This window comes from Patiria miniata, unplaced genomic scaffold (assembly GCF_015706575.1).
Source record: "Patiria miniata isolate m_02_andy unplaced genomic scaffold, ASM1570657v1 HiC_scaffold_3, whole genome shotgun sequence".
Lineage (NCBI taxonomy): Eukaryota > Metazoa > Echinodermata > Asteroidea > Valvatida > Asterinidae > Patiria > Patiria miniata.
In genome coordinates this window covers 37,030,463-37,053,215 of record NW_024037069.1, presented here as the reverse complement: position 1 = coordinate 37,053,215, position 22,753 = coordinate 37,030,463, and the positions used below count along the sequence as shown (strand labels likewise).

At 39.6% G+C, this 22,753-nt stretch overlaps 1 protein-coding gene across 5 annotated transcripts; it reads right to left on the bottom strand.

Annotated features, from left to right (window-relative positions):
- Positions 1-1,422: 1,422 nt before the first annotated feature.
- LOC119737308 (GTP-binding protein 1-like) lies at positions 1,423-22,506 on the bottom strand. Of its 5 annotated transcripts, none has more exons than XM_038211543.1 (13): positions 22,249-22,506; positions 21,810-21,992; positions 18,506-18,699; positions 15,368-15,476; positions 12,709-12,892; positions 10,880-11,088; positions 9,521-9,660; positions 8,789-9,027; positions 7,857-8,001; positions 7,050-7,232; positions 6,121-6,259; positions 4,955-5,096; positions 1,423-4,040 (listed from the first exon to the last, which is right to left on the bottom strand). In XM_038211543.1, exons 3-13 carry the CDS (start codon positions 18,668-18,670, stop codon positions 3,761-3,763), a joined length of 1,935 nt encoding a protein of 644 aa, XP_038067471.1. In that variant the 5' UTR covers positions 18,671-18,699; positions 21,810-21,992; positions 22,249-22,506; the 3' UTR covers positions 1,423-3,760. The 5 variants fall into 5 exon arrangements, with proteins under 5 accessions (XP_038067471.1, XP_038067472.1, XP_038067473.1 ...); XM_038211544.1 differs by having other exon boundaries at positions 21,810-21,883; XM_038211545.1 differs by lacking the exon at positions 21,810-21,992.
- Positions 22,507-22,753: the final 247 nt, after the last annotated feature.

The following is a 22,753-nucleotide window of genomic DNA, read 5'->3' as shown; positions in this document are numbered from 1 at the left end:
TGGTCAGCCGACCACTGTTGGGAAAACCTAAAAAAATTTCAACTACTGCTCCAAATTCACCATTAATTCAGTCCAAATTTTGTTCGCTACTGGTTACATGTTCATGAACAGGTGCAGGCCAGCTAGACTGGTACCCTTACCTTACAATTTTCCGGCATCTGTAAATTGATCCATTTTATATTTAGTGGAGTCAAGGAACCAGACTACTTGAACAGTTTTGTTTTTCTTGGTTTTTCCAGCATTTTCGAACACAAAACTTCAAACATGTCAGTGTAACAATATTTGACCTATTATACTAACCCTTCATATAGTTCATTTCTGAAGATTACAGCAAAAGCCAATGATGTATATTCCCTTTAATACAGCTCTATAATAGAAGTCCAACTTCTGAATACATCTATTTTAAAGGGATACACCACTGCTTGAAATATTCCTACTTTTTTTTAAAGCCCAACATAAGCTATTGAGGCTTCAAACAAAATAAAAGAAATGAAATAAATTTGCTCTTTTTCAAGAATATTGATGTATTCTTTCATCCAACTGCACTAATTAACACGATGATTTTTGACAAAATTGCAAGCTAAGAGTTTTATTAAAATGTAATCTTTTATAAAACGCCAAAACGTGAAAAAAATTAACAAATTAGCAAACAAATCCCAAACAAAACTCTTTGGCCTGTTTACAAAAACAAATTGACAAATTTTGTGAACGAGCATGGATGCCTGGACACAAAAAAACTAATATTAAAGGCATGTAGCATCACTCGCATTTATCCAAAAAGTACCCTACCATTGTCAAAAATTTTACTTGAATGAAAGATCGTACTGGTACTAAACACCCCGTGAAATTATTCCGTCTGGCTTGCTGTCATTTAAAAGAAATCAAGAAATGTAGGTGATTTCCAAAGATCAGTCATGTGACTGATTTTTGGAAATGCAGAGTACATGTACATGTAATCAAAAGCTTGTGCATGGTTTTCACTGTTTTATCAAAACATGTAACATCCACTGAGCTGAAAGTTTCTACAGGTTAGGTTTGGGACAGTCTTCTTTGGATTTTGAGTGGTGTTATTATTGGAAACAAACAAAATCCATGAAAAGAAAATGATCCTATATGCCTTAGGAGTGGAATTTCAAGATGTGGGACAAGGCAGGAATTTAAAAGCAGTCCTTCTGATTTGAGGCGTGCGATCACACCCCAACACCATCGCACACCTAAAAGCTTCCCGAGAAGTGTGAATAATTGCACGCTTGAATTTCCCTGGACCACAGATCACACACCTAGAAAACCACACACCTAGAAAAAACACACACCTAGAAAAATCCAGGTGTGCCTTTTTCCCAAGTGCCTGTGATTTTCAAATCAGAAGGAATTTAAAAGACATCAGGGTAAGCTTTAAATTATCAAAACAAAGTCACACGGTTTGGCATGGGGACAAACTTTACTAATTCTACAAAAAAGGCAAAAAACATGGAATAAAACACCAAAAAGAAAACAAAATACATAGAATGTTTCAAGCAAAAAGAACAAGTCCCAAGAAAGCGTACATTCTCATTACATGTAGAAGACAGAAAATTGAATGTCATTCTGTAGTTTTAAGAATAAATAAAATGCACACTAAAGAGAGTGATAATCATCTGACATCTTGCAAAGTTTTAATTAAAACTACCATTGTTCTAAGTATCTAATTTACATCAATGATTTAAAACACTACAGGATATTAAGAGCTGCACAAATGACAATTTTGGGGGAAAAAAGAAAATTCTATTAACACTTATTTTTTAAAATGCAAGCGAAGGGTCTAAAAATTGTTCAGTCGTATGTACAAGTAAATTAGGCATGCCCTTATTATTCACATGTAACACTGCATTAAAAACGAAGTTTGAAAAGGTCCAGTAGGAACCAACGCTAGTGATGAAGTCTTTGTAATATACAAATTGCAGAAAATAATGTTCACATGATGGTCAATCTGACTGCAACAATCTGATGTAACATGATGTTAAATCCATAGTCTGCGATTTAAAGGTATATTAGACCATTTGCATCTATCCAAAAAGGATTAAACCGACCAAATTATTGTTAAAAGTTTACTTGGTTTAAAGATAGTAATAACACTAAACTCCCTGTGAAATTATTCCTTTTTGGTATGCTGTCATTTTGGAAAAAAAAAAAAAAAGGTCATTCCCAAAGATGTGTCAAGTGACACATTTCTGGAAATAGCTGTTGGCAGTTGGTTTGTAATTGGGCAAATCCGTGAATGGGTGCAAGTGCATTGTCATGACGCACATGCACACGCGCGCGCGGTTGCTATTACATGTATCAGCAAGAATCTTGTAGGTTCAGTGTGTGACGTCACGTAGCAACAATTGGCTGAATGAGAATCACGTCCCGAATGCTGTTTTCGGGATTGGGTCATGACTCAGAAACTTTTGAACTAATATCGAGATCCAGAATATTGTGTTTTCTAGAAATATACAGCATTCACAGAGCTAACGCTTCATCAGGTTAGTTCTTAAACGCTCCTCTTTAGATTTTTGGCACTTTTGTTGCTTCAAACGAAAACAAAATTTACCAATGACAAATGGCCTACTTTACCTTTAATGACAGTTCAACTTTTCAACATTTTGGGTAGCATACTGAAATTTTGTTGCAGGGCTTTAACAAGTGGTAATATGCAAATGAGAGAATATACAATGTATTTTAAAGGACAACAATGTTTTAGGTAAGAAGGGAGATTTTACACAGTTATGATTAAAATGTAAAAAAAGAGTAACTTATTAAGAAGTTATTCTGGACTGATATGTAATTGTATTCAATTTGCACAATTGTGATAAAATTCCCGATAAAAGGTATTAAAATGGTCACAGAAAATTTAACTACAGCTAAGATGATTGTAAAAATGACTGATTAAAACTTGCTAAATTTGTCCTTGTCACAACATTACTGTATCTGCACCACAATACTGCTTCAAACATCACATGTAAGATTTGTTACTGGCAAGTTCAGAAGATGCGATGTGTCCATCTTCTTGCATAAAATCCTCTGGAAATTGACGTAACGGTAACTTTGTTCTAAAATTTTGTTGATTTAGTTAAACAAAAAGTAACAAATTTTTCTTTGAAAAGCCAGATGTGCTGGCAATTTTGCGACAGTGACGCAGCATCTGACACTGAGTGTTCATGATTTATTTATCAAGAGTTAAAAGTTTTGATTTTAATTATGAATCCACAGCTTTACTGCATGACATGAAAAACCTACAAAAGAAGAATTTTGTTTTACTACAACGTTGCAGTGAACAGTTTGAATTTTATTTAAATTTATGCAAAACAGCTGAGTTGTGACCATCTAACACCAACTGGCTGTAAAATTGCACGACGTCAATTTTGCAAAAAAAATGGGTTGGATGTTTCGATTTTTTTTCAGACCTGAATACTTTGAAGCATTCTCCTCCAGTTTTGAAATAATATACAAATTCCCGAAAAAAGTGCATTTCACTTTTTTTGGGGGGGGGGGGACCAAGCAATATAAATGTGCAGTCGGTACAAAAAACTTATGTAGCAGGTTAAAAAATCTCACAGTTTCATCTGAATCAGAAAGTAGAAATACATTAAGTTTGGTGTCATTTCACTGCTAATGAAATTGTCTTTCCAACTATGCATTACGTCCAAAAGTGTAATTTTGGACTTTAAGATACAGCCATTTGATGGTGACAGTCACATTTTAAAAATTTTGATTGTGATTCTCGTTTTAAAATTTACTTTTATACTTCAGTCCCAGAGGTGGACGCACACGCCGCGGCTTCGTGGTAGTGTCTGGTCTCTTCGGGGTCTTCCCCCGTCTCCCGAGCTTTCTTGTGTCGGCTCCTTCGCCCGCCCTTCGACCCCTGACCCCCACCGTATCTGGCAGGCATGTTGTCGGGGGGTTTGGGCCCCGCCGTCTGGCCCCTTCCTTTGCCCATCTTCTGTTTGTTCTTGAGGACACTCAGAGAGACGTGGGGGTGGGTCTTGGTGATGCGGCCGACTGCCTTTGTCCGTCCCTCCCTGGAAAGAGAACGACAACCAACATTATCGCTATAATGGTCAAGTTTGCAGGCATACATGATCATTTTGCTGTTCATGCATTTTGATCGTTTCCAATAATAACACCACTCAAAATCCAAAGAAGAATGTTCAAAACCTAAACTGTTGAATTAGCAGCTCAGTGGATATGATTACCCGAGCCGAGCTCATTCATAAATACCTTTTCGGTTAAAAAAAAATCAAAATTTAAACTTTACAACAATTTTGTTCAACAATTTTACTTCAATTTTTTTAAACACCCCTCTAGTTATATATATAATAAGAGTGTCCAGCTCGAGAGTAAGACGTAAACAACTCCGTTTATGGAGATTGGCACACGCTTCGCGCGTACATGCGCGATGTCTCACTGATGCAGCTGTGGTGAGTGCGTTGTGAATTTAGGACTACAAAATACTGACTCAATGGTAGTATTGCACATGCCTACGTGAGGATTGTGAACGTTCGACCAATAAAACGGCAAGGGGCACTGGATTTCATATATAGGAGTCCAAATTTCATGTGACACTGGAAGAGTGTTTAAGATCAGCCAGCCACGTGACAGGCTCTCGACCAATGGGACTGGATAAACTGTCCTAGGTATTTATGACTAAAGTATTTAGTTGTGTACTTAGCTGGGCGATTTGATTCAACCCTTTAGCTCTAGTACCTTCCCCAATCATCCTGCCTGTTACTTCTCATACCGCCCCAAACCATCCCAGCGCTCTTTGGTTTTATTGGTTCATGGAGGAGTAAATACAATGTAATACAATTTATCACAAGTGCTAAAGGCTTAAGTGCTGAAAATGCCCATTTGTTTTATTACTGTTATCAATACACATGCAACCTTGATTAGGTTTCTGTATACAGCATTCGTGTTGGTAACCATGGCAACTCACCGGAACACCATTCGGCTGTCCGCGTGGAGGAACTCCGGGTTTTTGATGAATCTGAAGCGGACCTGCGCTTTGTCTCCCGTCCGGAGGTGCTCCTTACTCATGAAGATGATAGAGGCTGTCTGCCGGATGCTGCCGACGTGAACTGTGGTAACAACGAGAAACGGTGATTGTGAAAGAACAGAAAGATGTGACCCAATCCACACAAAAAAAGTTGTTTGTGCACAATTTAATGTACATGTAAGAAGTCTCTTAGAATAAAGTGCGAGTCAAAAAGAAAGAAATTGACTTCAAAGCACTAGCATTCCATGGACAGCTGTAAAAATGAGGTTTTTTTAAGCCGGCCTCGGGTCGACCCACGATTCGCTTGCGCCACGATGGAACCGTCGGCATCAAGCACAAAAATTATGCTCGGGTCACAAAACAGAGAAATCTCGTAATGGTGGTGGAACACGTCGCAGAAGTTGAAATTTTTCTACTGATGCCGATCGTCTTAATATCGTCCCAGTTACACTCAGGTCGCACAAAATCGGCGACTGAGTTGTTCCCGACCTTCGTAGCTCAGGCACAGCTTGATCCCAAAAAGTCAGTTGCCGACTGATCTGTGTCGTCGCAAGGTCGACCTGAGGCCGGCTTTAGTAAATCAGGCCTAAATTCTGATAGCAAGGATCAATCTCAGTAATCATTTTTTCAGATGAGTGGAAGAACACACTCGTTTAATATGTGCTTCATTGGCGTATCAAATTTAATTTCTTTAAATGGGAAGCAAATTATTTAGATATTCGGTCATTTTCTTTTTGACTCACATTCCACTCCAGTAACTTCAAATTTAAAATACACGAGGGGAAAACCAAAATGTAGTGATATTTCAAAAATTACGTAAAACTGCTGAAACTTGTCCAGAGCACTGGGCGACCCAAGCTGTAATAGACCTTTATCATGCTGCCACCATTTCAGTCATGTTCCCTGTATCCAATAACAGTATTGAATGATAGTGTTTTTTGTGCAAAAAGGAACCAGACTACTTTTCCTTCCAGCCTCGCTTTGGTTACGTTGATTTGAATGGGAAATAATCATGATGGCCGCAACATGATAACAGTCTATAAGTGCACTGACTGTGCTAGCTCTTTTTGTGTAAGCAGTTTTCATGTCGTATTTCAGTCACTCACCCATAGCCTGGTATCGTGTGCTGATCGTTGTCGGATGGTGTAGAACCAGAATTTCCCCCTCAAACTCCCAGCATGCCTCTGGGTTGGACTGCGGCGACACCATCACCATGCCCTTCCTGATGTGGGAACGCTTGATTTGCTGATAGAATTACAAGGAATTACAAAAACAAAAACATAATTTGAAAAAAAGACGGACAAAATGGGTGCATGCCAACATAGTGCTGGATAGCTCAGTTGGTAGGGCATCTGAACAGCAATCCGGAGGACGCAAGTTCTAACCCTGTTCCAGCCAATTTCTTTGTTCAAGTTAAAAAAAAAAAAAAACCGCTTAGCAAATTGTTATGCTCAGCTGAACTTGGCAGGGAAACAGCCAACAGCAATATACATGGCATGATATTTTGGCTGTTAATCTTATAGTAAAAATTGCATTCTTCAATTTTTTTTTCATATTTCGGACCTCAGCAACCCTGGGGGGGGGGGGATAGGTTTTTTGTTTGGGCACAAACAGATCCGCTTTGCAAGCAGACTGGCTCCCAGTCCGTACGTTATCAATAATGATTGTGGGGCGGGAACCAGCCTACCCTGCGAGAACAAAATGTTTGTCTGGCAGCCAATCATTTGAAAATGTATCTCTAAATACTAAATTGGGCCGATTTTTTCGGTCTCATTCAAAAGTGAATCACTTTTGTATTGGTAGAAAGATATCAATTTAGAAAAGGAATCTTTGTTTTTTCCCCCAGGATGAAACTCAAAAATAGCACTGAGAACAGAACTTTAACAATTGTAAAAAATGTTACTTTTGAATTATAGCAACATGTGAACTGATGTCAATGATCTGGGAGTCACGTCTGTTGGCAAGTGCAATATGGTGTCATTACAACGCCTGCAGTCGTTTACAAATAAGGTGCATTAGAATACTTAATCCCCACCTTCTTGAGAGCAAAGGAGGCTGTTTGACCCCCCTTCACCATCCGTACAGGCATGCGCTTCCGATGGATACTTTTCACTATGACTTGTTGGAAGTTGCCCTGGGGGTCAGGACCCAGGAGTAACGAGTCGTTCAGACGGATCAGTCCCTTTAACGTTGTTCCTGACACCACAGTTCCAACACCCTGCATGAAACACAAGAGTTATGTTTGTCTTAGGCAAGAGCGGATAGAAGCATTAAAGGGGCATGCAATGTGTTCTTTAATTTTTTTTAAATTAGAGGCCTGATGTTTTGAGGTAATACGACATTCGAACCGCGACCTCCTGCTTTAGTGCAGATGTCTTACCACTCGACCACCCAGCTTGCCGGGGTCGGCTGGCTGGTTCAAATCTGATATAGCAGCAAGTACCGCAACCAAACTACATGTATTCATAAAATTGAATTTGCGTTGAGGTGACATTATTTCGACACCGGGTTTTGCCCTTCACCCAATGTTGAATTTGCTTTAACCCTACACAAATTCTACCTGATGAATAATTGTGTTGATGGTACCGAATCCTATTGGCGGTCTCTTTTACGATGAGCTTTTACCTCAAACAAGCCTTTAACTTCATTATTGATGATCTGATGATCAGGCATGCATCTGGGAATTTAGAAAAAAAAACGAGGAAACTCCAAACCACACAAGACTTTGTACAGTATTTTTAAATTTGCAATGGCATTCATGAGAAGTACAAATGAGGAAATCAGCGGATCCCGAGAAAAGTTGCAAGCCTTGATGATAGGGTATGTCGTTATAGTGACTTACCGGTACTGAATACGTTTCATCGATCTGAAATTCTGCCGGTTCGGTGATGTCACAGTGCATTCTGGTGGACAGTAGGTTGAGGAAAGTCTTGAGCAAAGGCAGGTTCTCCCCGGTCACGTTAGAGACTTGAAAGATGGGGCACACTCTGCAGAAACAAACACAAATAACTTGTTTTTGTCACAGTTCAGTTGAACAGCTTGCGACGGGACTGGAGGACTTGTGATGGGCTTGAGATTGGCTTATGATGGACTTGTGATGGACTTGTGATTGACTTGTGACTGACTTGTGATTGACTTGAGATTGGCTTGTGATGGACTTGTGATTGACTTGAGATTGGCTTGTGATGGATTTGTGATGGACTTGTGATGGACTTGTGATGGACTTGTGATTGACTTGTGATGGACTTGTGATTGACTTGTGATGGACTTATGATTGACTTGTGATTAACTTGTGATGGAGTTGTGATAGACATGTGATGGACTTGTGTTTGACTTGTGATTGACTCAAGATGGACTTGTGATGGACATGTGATGGACTTGTGATTGACTTGTGATTGACTTGTGATTGACTTATGATGGACTCGTGATGGACTTGTGATTGACTTGTGATGGACTTATGATTGACTTGTGATTAACTTGAGATGGACTTGTGATGGACATGTGATGGACTTGTGTTTGACTTGTGATTGACTCAAGATGGACTTGTGATGGACATGTGATGGACTTGTGATGGATTTGTGATTGACTTGTGATTGACTTGTGATGGACTTGTGATTGACTTGTGATGGACTTGAGATAGACCTGTGATTGACTTGTGATGGATTGCTGATTGACTTGCAATGGACTAGCAATGGACTTGTGATGGACTGCGAGTGACTTGTGATGGACTAATGATGGATGTATGTGGACTTGAACACAACACTGAGCACATACCTCTCGGAGCTGAAGTTAGTTGCAGCCATGACAACATCATCCTGCGTACTAACAAGCACGGGGATCTTGCGGCATCCTGGTGACTTGAGGATGCGCTGCAGTAGCTTCATAGTCTCTTGCAGGACGTTGGGTGGGCACATGTCAATCTTGGTGACGACGACAAATACGGGCACGCTCAGTGCCAGGGCAAGACCCAGATGTTCTTTGGTCATGCCAATGATGCCTGCGTTACTGCCGATCTGTATAAAGACGAACATAGGAATGGACAATCAGTATTCTCCTCCATGGAAAAAAAATCAAGTACAGTCAGTGGTAGTGCCAGGGTTTTTCATAAGGGGTAGTTCGCTCGTTCGTGTGTCAGATGATGTTCTGCATCGTGGTAGTGAAGGCCAGGATTTGGTGGGGGGGGGGGCACAATTGCCTCCCTTCTCCCCTTATAGCCATCCTTTCCTCACCATGTGCAACAGAGTGGTAGCATGTCAATATAATAATATTTCCATTTTCTGTCAAATTTCCTGCGATTTCCCTTTTTCTTGTGTTTCCTAAAATTCCCCAAGTTTTCCTTGACTGGAAAAATGAAATAAAATTTCAAAGTTTCCCTGATTTCTAGAGTGGTTAGGGAATCCTGGGTGTTTTTTTTTTTTTTGCCCCAAACTAACGATGGACCAATCCTACCAAAACTAAACACTGACTAACGTTTTTCCTTGCCAGATTTTACAAAGCAACAGTTACCATGAGCATTCCAAAGTCCGGTGCATGTCCCGTCATTCCAAACACTGTCGTCTTGAGATACTTCTCGTGACCTGCAAGGTCAATGAAGGTGATGACCTTGGACGACGTTTCACATATTCTCAGCCAGTCCAGGTTGCCACCTAACAAGAAAAAAGTCAAGACGAATAATGTACAACAGCAAAATAAAAAAATCATCAACTACATAATTCCGAATGATAATTCTTGATTCTGAGTTGGGCAATTCCACGGAATTATAAACCTCAATTAAAAATAATATAAAAAAAAAACCCAAAAGCCACAAATGAAACATGTTTATCAATTTGAAGCTTAGGCCAAAAAAAATATATATACCGTCTCTGGTCAGACCAAAGTTCCGGAATTGACGCGGCCACGCGAATTTTTTTTGCTTGGATTGTACAGACAAGGTGGGTACTATTTTGCTTTTTTGGTGTCCTCATGTACATTGGTGTCCTCCATAATTTGCCTTGGTGCTTTCGATCATTTGCCTTGGTGCAATTTCCCATTCGCTGTTGGAGCTACTGCGGAACATTTTGGAAAAAAAAAAGATCGACGTGCATGATTAAAATCGACGCGCGCGCTGACCAGAGACCGACTTATTTTTTTTTTGGCCTTATTATCTGTATTTTATTAAAATATAGTTTATTTCTAACAATTTTCAACAGTTTAGCCGTTACTTTTAAATGAAAAATTTATTAATACGAGCACAAAAACAACAAATTGATTTGTCTGAGTATGTCCGACACCATGGTGTTTTGAGCCGATTTCTACTACAGCAACAAAGTTGGATGAATGATTTCTTGTTTAAATCGTTGTAGTATCTAACTGATACCTTTTATCAGAATCAAAATCCAATTTATGATTACAACTATAATCATGCACATTCATGAATCGTCCAAAATGAATGTCCTCCGCAATAAGACAAATTGCCCATGTGTCTGAATGCAACAATGTTGCACAATGGTTTCTCCATTGAAGGGCGCCTCATGAGTGTACAGTCATCACATGCCCAGATTAGCAAGTACAGAATGAATAACTGCAAGGGCCAATTTCACGGCGCTGCTAAGCACAAATTTAAAAAAAAAGAGTCTGGCTTATAAAAGCAGGTTACCAGCCAAAACTCCATGTGATGTATATTGCTTGTGATTAGTATTCAGCTCTGTTGTTTGCTCTTCATGAAAATCACAAGGAGTTTTGGCTGGTAACCTAATTTTATACGCCAGGCTTAATTTTTGTGCTTGGCAGCTCCGTGAAATTGGGCCCATTTCTATGTACATGTAAGCTGGGTCAAACATGTCAACTTGGGCATTGTACAGGACTTCAGATCTGCTTTGTCCTTACCGTGAGTATCTGGCTTATTCACGACGTTCCCCTTGCTGTCAAACCCCAGGATGTCATTGCCCACGCTGCTGGTTCGTCCAGACTCCATCTCATGCTTATGACGGAACAGTTTCTGTCGGGCCAGCCCTCGGCCGTTATCCAGCTCAGCGTGGGTTAAGACACCAAGGAGGGTGCTCTTACCGGCGTCAACATTCCCTACAACTGCAACTCTTTATGTTTTAAAAAAATTAAGAAAAACGTTAAGAATTTGAATATAACTACGTTCATCGACTTTGTTTAACCAAAGTGAGGCAAATATTTTTCTTAACCCTTAACTCCCTACTTAGTTATGCTACCCAGAAAACCATGTCCATCAAAATCCATCATTCACTCTGCTTCCCATAATGCTTCAGGACCAAATCTCCTGAAATCCACCACTGGTGCTGGTGGATTTTGATTGATTTTGTAGACATGGCTTATCTGTTGATTTTGACGGAGTTGGTAAGGTTATGGTCAATCACGTTAGTTGACGATGGTTAAACTAGTCTAGTTCAAGGGACCCTAACCCCCTAGGCCCTTGTTGCTTACAACCATCCTCAATCCTCCAAAATCCTCCAAAATTTTTCAACTCCGCCTAAATTTTTCAAAATTGTCAGACAGTCCTGCCTCAAAATGCATTCATCCTCAATCCTCCAAAATCCTCCTCATCCCAAACTTTGCACTCGTGTTTAAATGAAGGATAACCAATGCCAAATCCTTCAAAATCATCAGACAGTCCTGCCTCAAAATGCATTCATCCTCAATCCTCCAAAATCCTCTTGTGCTTCATTCACCATTCATCCTCAATCCTCCAAAATTCTCATGTGCTTCAATCACCATTCATCCTCAATCCTCCAGAATCCTCATTTGATTCAATCACCATTCATCCTCAATCCTCTAGAATCCTCCAAAACCGCCAGGAGGATTTTGGAGGAGTGAGGTGGGTTAGGGTTAATAACTTTTTGTGACCAGTCTATGAGGTTGGTTGCCCATAGACACACCAATTGCAATGTACAGCAGGATACCAACGCGGGTTTCATAATGACGTTGAATACATACTTCAACTAGTGACTGTTCACACTTACTATAACCCCATAGATACATCATGAAGCAGGATTTCGGGCGAGGACTATGGATAACCATAGTTCGACTAACTTCACTCCAACGAAGAATGGTTGGACTAGTCTACTTGACTTTTTGGAAACGGACCACAGGGCATGCTTGCATCGCTGTTAACCAATAGTATTGCCCCACATAAAGCATCCGTGGGGGTTAAACAGGACTAAGGAGTTTTGTGATGACGTTTTGACCATCGTTTAACTAGAGGCATTTGCACATCGCTATTAGTGCGCAGGCGTATGTTGCATTATGAATCAACCACTAGTCGAGTTATGGTCCTCGCCTGAACTTATCCATGATTTAATCACTTGTTGACCAAGTTTCTTGATGTCGCCAAGCTATTCATGTTATTAAATGGTCATGTCTGAATCCAATTCCCAATGCATTTGTTGATAAGAGTTGTCAATAAATTTTGGACTAAAGCAAGTGACACACATTATTGACTGTTCTGTCAAGAATAGATACTCATACTTTTTCAAATGACAGAAAAGATCTCAAGAATTCAAGTTGAAAAAGAGTAGTTGTAGTATAAACACGAAATAAACCTGTGAGTGACATGCCTCAAAAAGAAACTGAACTTTTCAATGACTCCCCTCCCCCCCCAAAAAAAAAACCTAATCACAACTCACTAACTTGTTGAAAGAAAGATTTGTTTCTAAGTGAATTTACACTTCCAAGAATCCCCCACGTACCGAACTTCGACAAAGTCTCTCTCTTCAGCACGCTTTCTGACCAGGAAATCGGCGGCGTATCCTGTCTCCAGAGGTCGCTCTCTGAGTAAGACCACGTCAGCCTCCAAGGATTTGGCAAGGCAGTCTAAGGTGGCGATGGAGGCATCCATGTCCTCGCGATTCAGGCCTCCCTCGTTGCCATCGCCTGAGGGAAAACCAGACAAAGCAAGTCTAGTAATTAAAGTGCACAACTTTCTATTCAATTGATTCGGAATGGCTGGAAAGTTTGTAGAATAAGATGCAGTTATAAGGCCAAAAAAAAAAAGTCTCCAGTTTCTGGTATGGAGCTTGCCCCAAAAGTGGTGCGGCGACGCGGCTTTTTTTTTTTTTACCTGTTTTTTTTTTTTTTTTTGGCTTCAAATGTCGGCTGATGACTGCAAATGGTGCCCGACTAAACTTAGTGCAAATATATGGGAGTCCAGAGAGGCCACATAAAGCTTATTCTCGATCATAACCCCATCTAAAAACACGTTAAAATTGTGCAGCAGCAGGATTCCAGTCAAACCAGTGAGTTTGGCGGTTTTGAGACATGATCTTGTATTGAAAAAAAAAACTTTTTCACTTTGCCGACGCGCATGGCTACGGCGACGCGCGCGCATACCAGAAACCGGAGACTTTTTTTTTTTTGCCTAAGGTGATGAGACTGAAAAATCTACTTCCACATTCGGCTGTTAAAAACATTGTTACAAAAGCATTAACCCTAACCCTCCTCAATGCTCCAAGATCAACCGGGCGGTTTAGGAGGATTTTTTGAAGGATTGAGGCTGAATGGCAAAAAGTCTCAGTTGATTTTGGAGGATGCATTGAGGTCGTATGCTGTGCCTAGCTGCGGTGTTTATGTTCAGCCATGCATAACTGAGGCCCACATTATACTGAATATCATCTGCACTGCTTCTGGAGGATTTTTAAGGATTGAGGCAGGGGTCATCTCTCCACTGAACATTTTCATGAAATAATAGATGATTTTGAGGGATTGAGGGTGAATCCAATTTTTACATGGAGGCAACTGAAGAACTTTGCAGGTTTGAGGATGGTTCCTACCGGTAGCTAAAAAGGGCTAGGCAGTTTGGGTTAATTTAAAAAAACAAAAAAATCAAACAACTAATTATTAAAACATTGATTCATATTATAAAACTGTATTGAAACAATCTTCAAATGGAATTTTGCAGATGAATTTACTAAAAGCTTATTCTAATAATAAGAATTCAGTATCGCTTCTTTACTGCATTTGCAAGTCTTTCATTGATATGACCCCATTTCAGTCTGGCACACATCCAGTACATTGCACCATACTCCTCAACCTTTGGATCCAGATATTTATCATAATGTGTCATTCAGGGCTGTGAAAAGTTTCTGAAAGCACAAGGCAATAAAGGATTTTTTTCTCAAAACGGTTTTGTCTAGAGGATAAAAATGTGCGGGTGGTGATAGACGCTGAAGAACATTTGTCATAGACATTAGACAACATACTTACTGTGTATGTGTATGCACACATGATGTTTGCAGACGGGTCATTCCATAATTTAGGGTCTATTTTTTTCTGTGTCCCCGTTACATCTGCTACAAGATTTGAAACTTCAAGACGCATTCTCTGATGCCTTCTATGAGCGATTATGTAGGGTTCAACTTTAACTTTTTTTCACTAGCTAGCCGGGTTACTGAAACAGACTCTTAACTAGCCTGCGGGTATTTCACTAATTCGCATGTTTTCTTTTATACAGTCTCATTAACTATAATTTCCCTAACCCCCAAAGGGCTGTTTGGGGATCAAGTACCAAATACCACAGAATACTACATGTGCTGTGCACACTTGTATGGAAAGAAATACATACTACAGGTTACTCCTCAGTAGTATGTTGTAGCAATTTGGGCGGTTAGGGTTATAAGTGAATATATGTACATGTAAAATGTGTATTCTGAAGCAATCTTGTCAGTGTTTTTTAATGAGGACAAAAAAAAAATATGTCTGCTTTCAATTACATGGCATTTGAAAATAGGGTAGGTAGGTTGGGAATCATATGGGGGTGTCTGCGTGTAATCAAGGGGAAAAGGTAGAAATTGATGTTTTGGGTGTTTTTTTCTTCTCATTTTTCCCATAAAAATATTTGGATTGGGGCTGTCAGAATAGGGTAGGTAGGGAAACCGGAAGCTGAAGTTTTTTGTGTGTGGCCTAAACAGATGTACTAATTTAACCCTAACATGCCTAAGCGATTAGACACAAGTTGATACAGGTTTGCTTTCTGACTTTAATAATTTTTTTCTTCCTGTCCTTAAATCTTTGCCGTAGCCCAATAATTTTAGACTTGTTACAAAAGTGGAGAGGAAGCAAACAGTGAGTTTGTAAATATTTTTCAACCACTTTAATATAATATTTGTCCTATCAAAAATGGATGTGCTCAATAAATTTCAAAAGAATAAATTTTGCAAAAAAAGACCCTTGTGGGCAACAAGACCAAAAACTCTTCCTTTCTATTAAAAGGCCCTCAAATTATCCATTATGTAAAGAGATTTTGGAGGATTTGGGAGGGGTTGGATTTTCTTGTCATATATTGTCAAAGCACTTTTTGTTTGATTTCATCCTCTCCTTCCCCCCCCCCCCCCTTCCTTCCGGTAGACTCACCTCCCTGTCCTATCTCATAGATGGTCTCTCCCTGTCCGTCATCTAATCGTTGTTTCAGCTGCTTCTGTAGCAGGTCAAACATCTCTGTACTCGGGCTGACTAGTTTGTTCTGTAGAGGGGAGACAAGGTAACAAGTATTTGTCAGAATGAAAAGAACAAGGCAATAAGGCCAACAAAAATAAATAATCGGTCTCTGGTCTGACCGAAGTTCCGACGCTTTTTTTTTTTTTTTGGTGGCTTTTTTTTTCAAGCTTGAATTGTACAGGCAAGGTGGGTACTATTTTGCTTTTTTTCTGTCCTCATTATACATTGATGTCCTCCATAATTTGCCTTGGTGCCCTTTATCATTTGCCTTGGTGCAATTTTCCCATTCCTTGGTGCTCCTTAGTACAAAAATTTGAGGAGGTGCGGATATAGAGGGCACTGTTGTAGCTTCCGTGTTAATTTGAAAAAAAAAAGTTGACACGCATGATTAAAATCGACGCGCGCGCTGACCAGAGACCGATGACTTTTTTTTTTGGCCTAAGATCGATTCCCAATACGAGCGATTCCCAATACAGTGCGCCACCAAGAGGGTGCTACGGAGAGTCTATTTTTCGCAGTGCATTGTGGGAGACAGTTGACACATTCGCAAGGAGCGGGACACTTTTGTAAACGTATGATTGGAGTATCTTTTTTTTTTAAAGCACAAAGTTTTTTAACATCTGAGGTAGGATGCATTACAAGCAACATGTTGAAGTTTCAGCTCGGTGGATACTACACATTTTGAATAAACAGATAAGGCCAAAAAAAATATATATTCGGTCTCTGGTCAGACCAAAGTTCCGGAATTGACGCGGCGACGCGGCTTTTTTTTTTTTTTTTTCAAGCTTGGATTGTACAGACAAGGTGGGGTACTATTTTGCTTTTTTGGTGTCCTCATGAACATTGGTGTCCTCCATAATTTGCCTTGGTGCTCTCGATCATTTGCCTTGGTGCAATGTCCCATGTCTTGGTGCTCTTTGGTAACAAAAATTGAGAAGGTGCAGCAATAGAGGGTGCTGTTGGAGCTACAGCGGAACATTTTGGAAAAAAAAAAGATTGACGCGCATGGTTAAAATCGACGCGCCTGCTGACCAGAGACCGACTTATTTTTTTTTTGGCCTAATGTGTGGTCAATATTTTGGTTCTTGTAACCATGGCAAGTGGATTCTGCCGCAAATGTGTACATAAAAGACAGTGTACCAGATGGCAACCTAACTCGATACCACCTTTGTTTGTTTTCTCACCAATAAAACCATTTCAGGCGGAATAATTTCACAGTGTATGGTGTGTATTTGATACCAGTCCTATCTTCACTTTGAGTAAGGTTTCTGTCATTGATTTGGTGGGTACTTTTCCGGGTAATTGCAAATGATTTGACGTGGTTTTATACGAACAAATCAGAACGCTTTTGATGCAAAATGCACTGAAGCTACAAATGATCCATGAACAGGTTTGGAAACAGGCTCCAGTCAAAGTCAGTAATTATGAATTGAAAAAGCTTAATTCCTGAACTTGCAATTTTTCCCTGTTTACTTTTGAGGTTGGAACAGGCTGGTTGCAATTTTTTTGTGTAGCCCAGTGTATGTACATAGTATGTTAATTTATTAACTTAATTTGTAATCACCCAGTTCCAGGTCTTGTACAATGTACTGGTACAAGCATATATGCTTTTTACCTGGATCCCTCATATCATTTTTGGTAATTCTTTATATAGATTCTTGTAAACTGTTTTGTGAAATGAAAATAAAACTATAAACCAAACGACTTGCCTCATTTGTATTCACATACATGTATGGCAATCTTTAGCCCTCCCTGTCCCGAATTTGCATAACATATTTTCATTATTATATTATCCATAATTCATTCGGTTTTTACTTGCTTCTATTTGAGGACGAGGGATCAGTCTATAGACGCATCCCGGCACGTGAACACTGTACACTTTTGAGGCCCCCTTGAATGGAGACACAATTGTACAAATTTATACAGCAGTCATAGGGCAGTTCCCTATAACGGCATATCTAAACAACAGCCAGCACAATGTTTTCACCTGTAAATGACTGTATGCGAGCTCATTAATATTTTGTAATCCCACGGGTAATTTTGACTAAGACGTCCTTGTGGCCTATAACTGGGATCGACTGTAGAAATATTTATGGAAATCAAGCATTTGTGTCAGACTTGTGGCCTCAAACTCATACTTTGAGAAATAATATAAAACAACTTTTGGGTCTATTTCGCATGGGGGGGGGGGGTGTTACATTTAGACCTGGGCCCAGGGAATGGCAATTGTTTTAAGGGTGGTTTGGGAGCGGGGAACAAAAAAAAATGACATGGCTACCTCTGGCATATCTGGTAAAATTGAACAGAAAATTGTCCTAGAGGTCGTAAATCTGTAATTCCAGTGGAAAAAACCCGCCACCTTGCTCCGAGCGTCACAAGGCGACACTCTTTGTGTCCAATTCTGCATTGTTTCCTTTGAGCACGTAATTACAATGAAACCTGAAGGGGGCCTTAGTGATAGAAATGACAGCGTGCTAGGATTGAAAATTTATAAAATTTCATCAGCAATTTAAAGGGAATATACATCATTTGCTTTTGCTGTAATTTTCAGAAATGGATGGAATTGAGGGGTTGGAAATATATAGCAAATATAGTTACACTGACTTTTTTGAAGTTTTGGGTTCGAAAATGCTATAAAAACCAAGAAAAACAATCATTTTCCTGTAGTCTGGTTCCCTGACTCCATTTAAGAAGAAACAGAGCAGTTTACATACATTGGGGAATTGTAAGGTCAGGGAACCAGTCTAGCTGGCTTGTAACCGTCCATAGGTGTGTAATCGATTGCAAACAAGTGCGATGGTCAACTGGGGCCAGTATTTGAAAAAAAGCCAGTTTTTTCCAACGCTGATCGGCCGATCAGCGTTGGAAATTGATACAAAAATACCACTTTTCTTGAAAATGACAGTATACCAGGTGCCATGATTTTACAGGATGCTTTACACTGTCATTCACTAACAGTCCAGCAAGGTATTTCAAAATGATTTGGTAGTTTTATTTTTTGATGTTTGCAAATGTTGTATTTTCCCTTTAAGGTTCAAGCAATTTTTGTTTTACCTTGTTGGACAGTCCGTGCATGAGGTCTGCCTCCCCATTGGTCAGCTCGCAGCTGTCTGGAGCAAACAGATGAGCGCCCTCGGGCATGTCGGGGGTCGTCGGGGACTTGAGGTTATCCTGACTGGGCGAGTCCGGCAGAAAATTGGTGACAATGGCCGCACACATCTTGACGTTTGTTGGTTTGGGGCTCTTTACTACAATGTGGATGTAGAGAGTGATAAAATGATGTTAAATAGAATCATTTAAAAACAAAAATCTTTGTATCATGACAATTCCGTTATGTAGTGATCATCCATCCGTAACCATTGACAATGGAACGACCTAGTCCGAAAATTTGGGAATTTCAATACTGTGTGTGATTGAGAGTCTCAAAACTCATGCTATCAAAAACATGCGACCCAAGAAAATAGACTGGCACATGAAACAACCAGTCCAACATCACATTAGTACTGCATCAGTCAACTGTGTCAAAAGAACATCTGGTACTTATCTATTTCTACACATTCTCTCAATGGACTACCGAAGAGGTCAGTCTTTTCAAACAGTTGTACATGTATCAGTCTAGTCTTAGACTTCAAATTTAAATCACTTGGGTTAACTCTCAGGTGCAAAATATTGAAGACAAAGTCTTCATTAAAAAATGGATTGAGACCTCAAACTTGGCTGGTGAAATACTGAGGACCTTGTCTTTGCCTCATGAAAATTTGGGAGATTTTTTTGTTGGCTAAAGAGTGAGTAAAGTTGGCCTGAATTTGTTTTGCATATTTTTCTGCACTCAAGGTCCCAGTTTGGAGAAGACCTAACTCTTTCAATTGTCCAACTTCCCCCAGCACCAGTATCACTGAAAGTGAAACCAAGGGTGTCACATACAGGGATCTACCCGATGTTCCCCACTACCGATGTTCCCCCAAATCCTTAGGATTAGGGTTAGGGCTAGGGTTAGGGCTAGGGTTAGGGTATATTGGTAGGTATTTCGGGGAACATCGGTATTGGGGAACATCGGTATTGGGGAACATAGGTATACATGAACCCTCACACACCATCAAGGATTCATCAAGTTGCATCACCAGTCATGCCAGTAATTAAGTGTACATGCACTGTATGTATGACATCAACTGAACAACAACTTCACACTGGAGAGATCAGTCCCAAGCATCCTCACCACCACGCCTCAGTGATCAGCCTTCACAACTCCACGCCTCAGTAATCATCCAGCCCAATATATGCAGCCTCATCCACTGTCTGGCTTCTACTGAAGAGCATACTGATCGGAATGTTGAGTTCACAACCAACGGATTCTTTTCAGAAAAACGCATCTTCTCAACAGAGATTCTTCCACATGGTGTGACTGCAAACCCTCACTAGGTTACACTACCACCGTGCAAAGTTTCCAATCTGATTTAACTTCATGTATCAAATACTGGTAGAAGACCAGCCACAACCATAAAGACACACAAAAAGCAGACCACAAAAAGCAGACCACTGAACTTTACAGCCTCCCTGGCCATACACTCAGCCAATTCATCATAGCCCTTCAACAATAGGAGACCTCCAAGTCTTCAAAGGGAAGTAACTGAATGGATTGATGAGCTGAATTGACCAAGGGCTTAATAACCTGGATTAGGGTTGTGGTTTCTGGTCACATTATCTGGATGAACCCAAACAAAATCCTTGGGTGCAGTGTGAGTCTGTATAGACATCTACATTGAATGACTTCATTGCACTTCCCAGTAATGAAAGCTTGTATGGCTTGCCTTCTGCATGTTCGTCACATGCACCATTTCTACTTGTATTTACACATGTAGCACTGAGGATGTCTATTCTGCTCAGGATAACTGCACAAGTACATGTAGTTACATGACAGGGCTAAAAGTGCACGTAGGGCGATTTGTCATTCAGCTAAATTATTTATTTATTTTCTGATAATAATTTCATAAATTATGCATTACCCCTAACACCAGGTGAACTCTAAAGCTTCACATGACTTTGTACAGTGTTTTTCAATTTTTAATGGCGTAAGTGTGAAGTGAAAAACGAGGAAATCAGCTGATCCGAGCAAATTTTGCATGCCTGCAACCCCCTTCATCCTCCCAAATCCTCCAGGTGGTTTTGGAGGATTTTGGAGGCTTGAGGCTGAATGGTAGCAGTGTTGGTTGATTTTGGAGGATAGTCGGGTTCGTAGCCTGTACCCATTATTGTTTATGTTCAGTCATGCATAATAATTGAGCCGTGCATTATGCTTTACATCATCCGCACTGCTTCTGAATGTCATTGGCACTGCCCCAACCATAGTGTTGGAGGATTGAAGCTGTCCAGCACGGCTTCACTACTGCATCAATCAACTGTGCCAAAACAAACTTACTATGAACCGGGAACTAGTTTCTAAATTTACAACACATTTCTCCATAGTCAGCCACCACACTAATGACACTGAACGACGAGGTCAGTCTTTGCAAACAGTTGGACCATGGTTGGACATGTACCAGTCTAGTCTTTAGCCTCATTTTGAAATCTCTTGACTTCCCTCTCATGAGCAAAATATTGAAGAAACATCTCCTTTAAGTTTAAAAATTGAATAGAGTCTGCAAACTCGATTTGTGAAATACTGAGCAAGCTGAGGACCTTTTCTTTGCCCAATGGAATTTTTGAAGAAATTTGCCGGCTAAAGAGTTAGTAAAGTTGGCCTGATTTAGTTTCGCACATTTCAGAGCACTCCAGGTCCCAATTGTCAAGGATATATTTCTGTGTATCAAAGTTTAAAAAATAAAATCATTTCCCAATCTCAATTTCCACTTCAAGGAGCTATAGTATTAGAAGGTATCTGATGAAAGCTAACATGATGCATGATGAACTTAAAGTTTGATAGATCTATACTAAATGTTAAGAAAACAATGATTATATGAATTCATTAATTTTTTTTTCACCTGTTAATACTTATAATATTTTTAAACCTTTATCATTATTAATCCCTAAAAATAAAAATGTCTTTCGAAATTTTGGTAGGTCTATTTTTGAGTGATTGCAAATGATCCACTTGTTGGTGGATTCAGCAATTTAAAGGCCCTATTTTTTTTGTTTTCATTATTGCAGAACTGTATGGATACTAATTTAAATGATTAACATAGGCTATGTTAATCATTTAAATTAGTATCCATACAGTTCTGCAATAATGAAAACAAAAAAAATCAAAACAAAACATTTCAACACTTGTTTAAAATTTGTTTAGGAAATGTTTGCAATTGCACACACATTTTTCAACACAACAGAAAAATGATCACATTTTAACAGTTAAACATAAACTCACCAAACAATTCAACCTGGTGACTCTATTTTCAAATCCTCCAATAAGCAAATGTCCATAGAAGTTTTTTCTCAGGTCTGTGGCAAAACAGTTCGGCAATAAATTGATGATCTGATTGATCAGGATGCTCTGAACAGAGCGGTTCACTTCTTGTTCTCTGAATCGTTGTTTAGACGTCCTTCCAAACTATCACATCCAATGTAATGTTGAAATCATTACATGTCAACTTTAGCTGATTAAAACTTGTAACATTCACTATAGTATTACTGAAAAAAAACTAAAATTATTCCAGGCAGATCTCCTGTGAAGTAAACACACTCTATATGAGGTATCAGCACCAAGTACTTCTACTACACTGGGCAATGCAACAGCACAAAAAAGGTAAACTTATGTTTATCATGAACTTGCAATGCCAATGTGCAACATGAACAACTGGGATTACGTTTTATGTCCGTGACAAACGAGCTTTCGGTAACAGTAGCATCATCGGATTGGGTCTCAAACTGTCATTGGAATCTCCTATATCCACCCATCAGATGATGCAACTCATCGAAACGATCTTCATGCCCAGGGACGGACCGTAATTGAAAGGATATTCCGGTGAGTAAACGCAGGAAAGAGTGACTTTTGGACGCCAGACTGTACAACGTCTTGTGTTGTGTGAACGTGCAATACCTGGCAATACGCAGGAACCAAAACCATTTAAGGGGGTGGTCACGCCGATCCTGAAAATGGAATTTGTCATATTTCTTTCATTTAGATTAGAGATTTAATCAAAACACTTAGAATATTATTTGTTGTTATTCTTTTAACTCGGAAGATCTTTAAAGTGGAGGTGAATATTAATAAAATTTATTTACATGCAACAATTTATCTTGCTCAATTTATAACCACCCCCCTTTCAAGTGAGTGGTACTGTCTTATTTCTTTCCGTTTTCCCGAAGGTC

What these genes read in the sequence shown, in the direction of transcription:
- LOC119737308 (XM_038211543.1), bottom strand. Translation starts at nt 18,670, where the DNA reads ATGTGTGCGGCCATTGTCACCAATTTTCTGCCGGACTCGCCCAGTCAG. An exon ending in CGGACTTTGGAATGCTCATG is followed by an intron (nt 9,028 to 9,520) that starts GTAACTGTTGCT and finishes GTCTTTATACAG; the next exon opens with ATCGGCAGTAACGCAGGCAT. An exon ending in ATGAAACGTATTCAGTACCG is followed by an intron (nt 7,233 to 7,856) that starts GTAAGTCACTAT and finishes TGTTTCATGCAG; the next exon opens with GGTGTTGGAACTGTGGTGTC.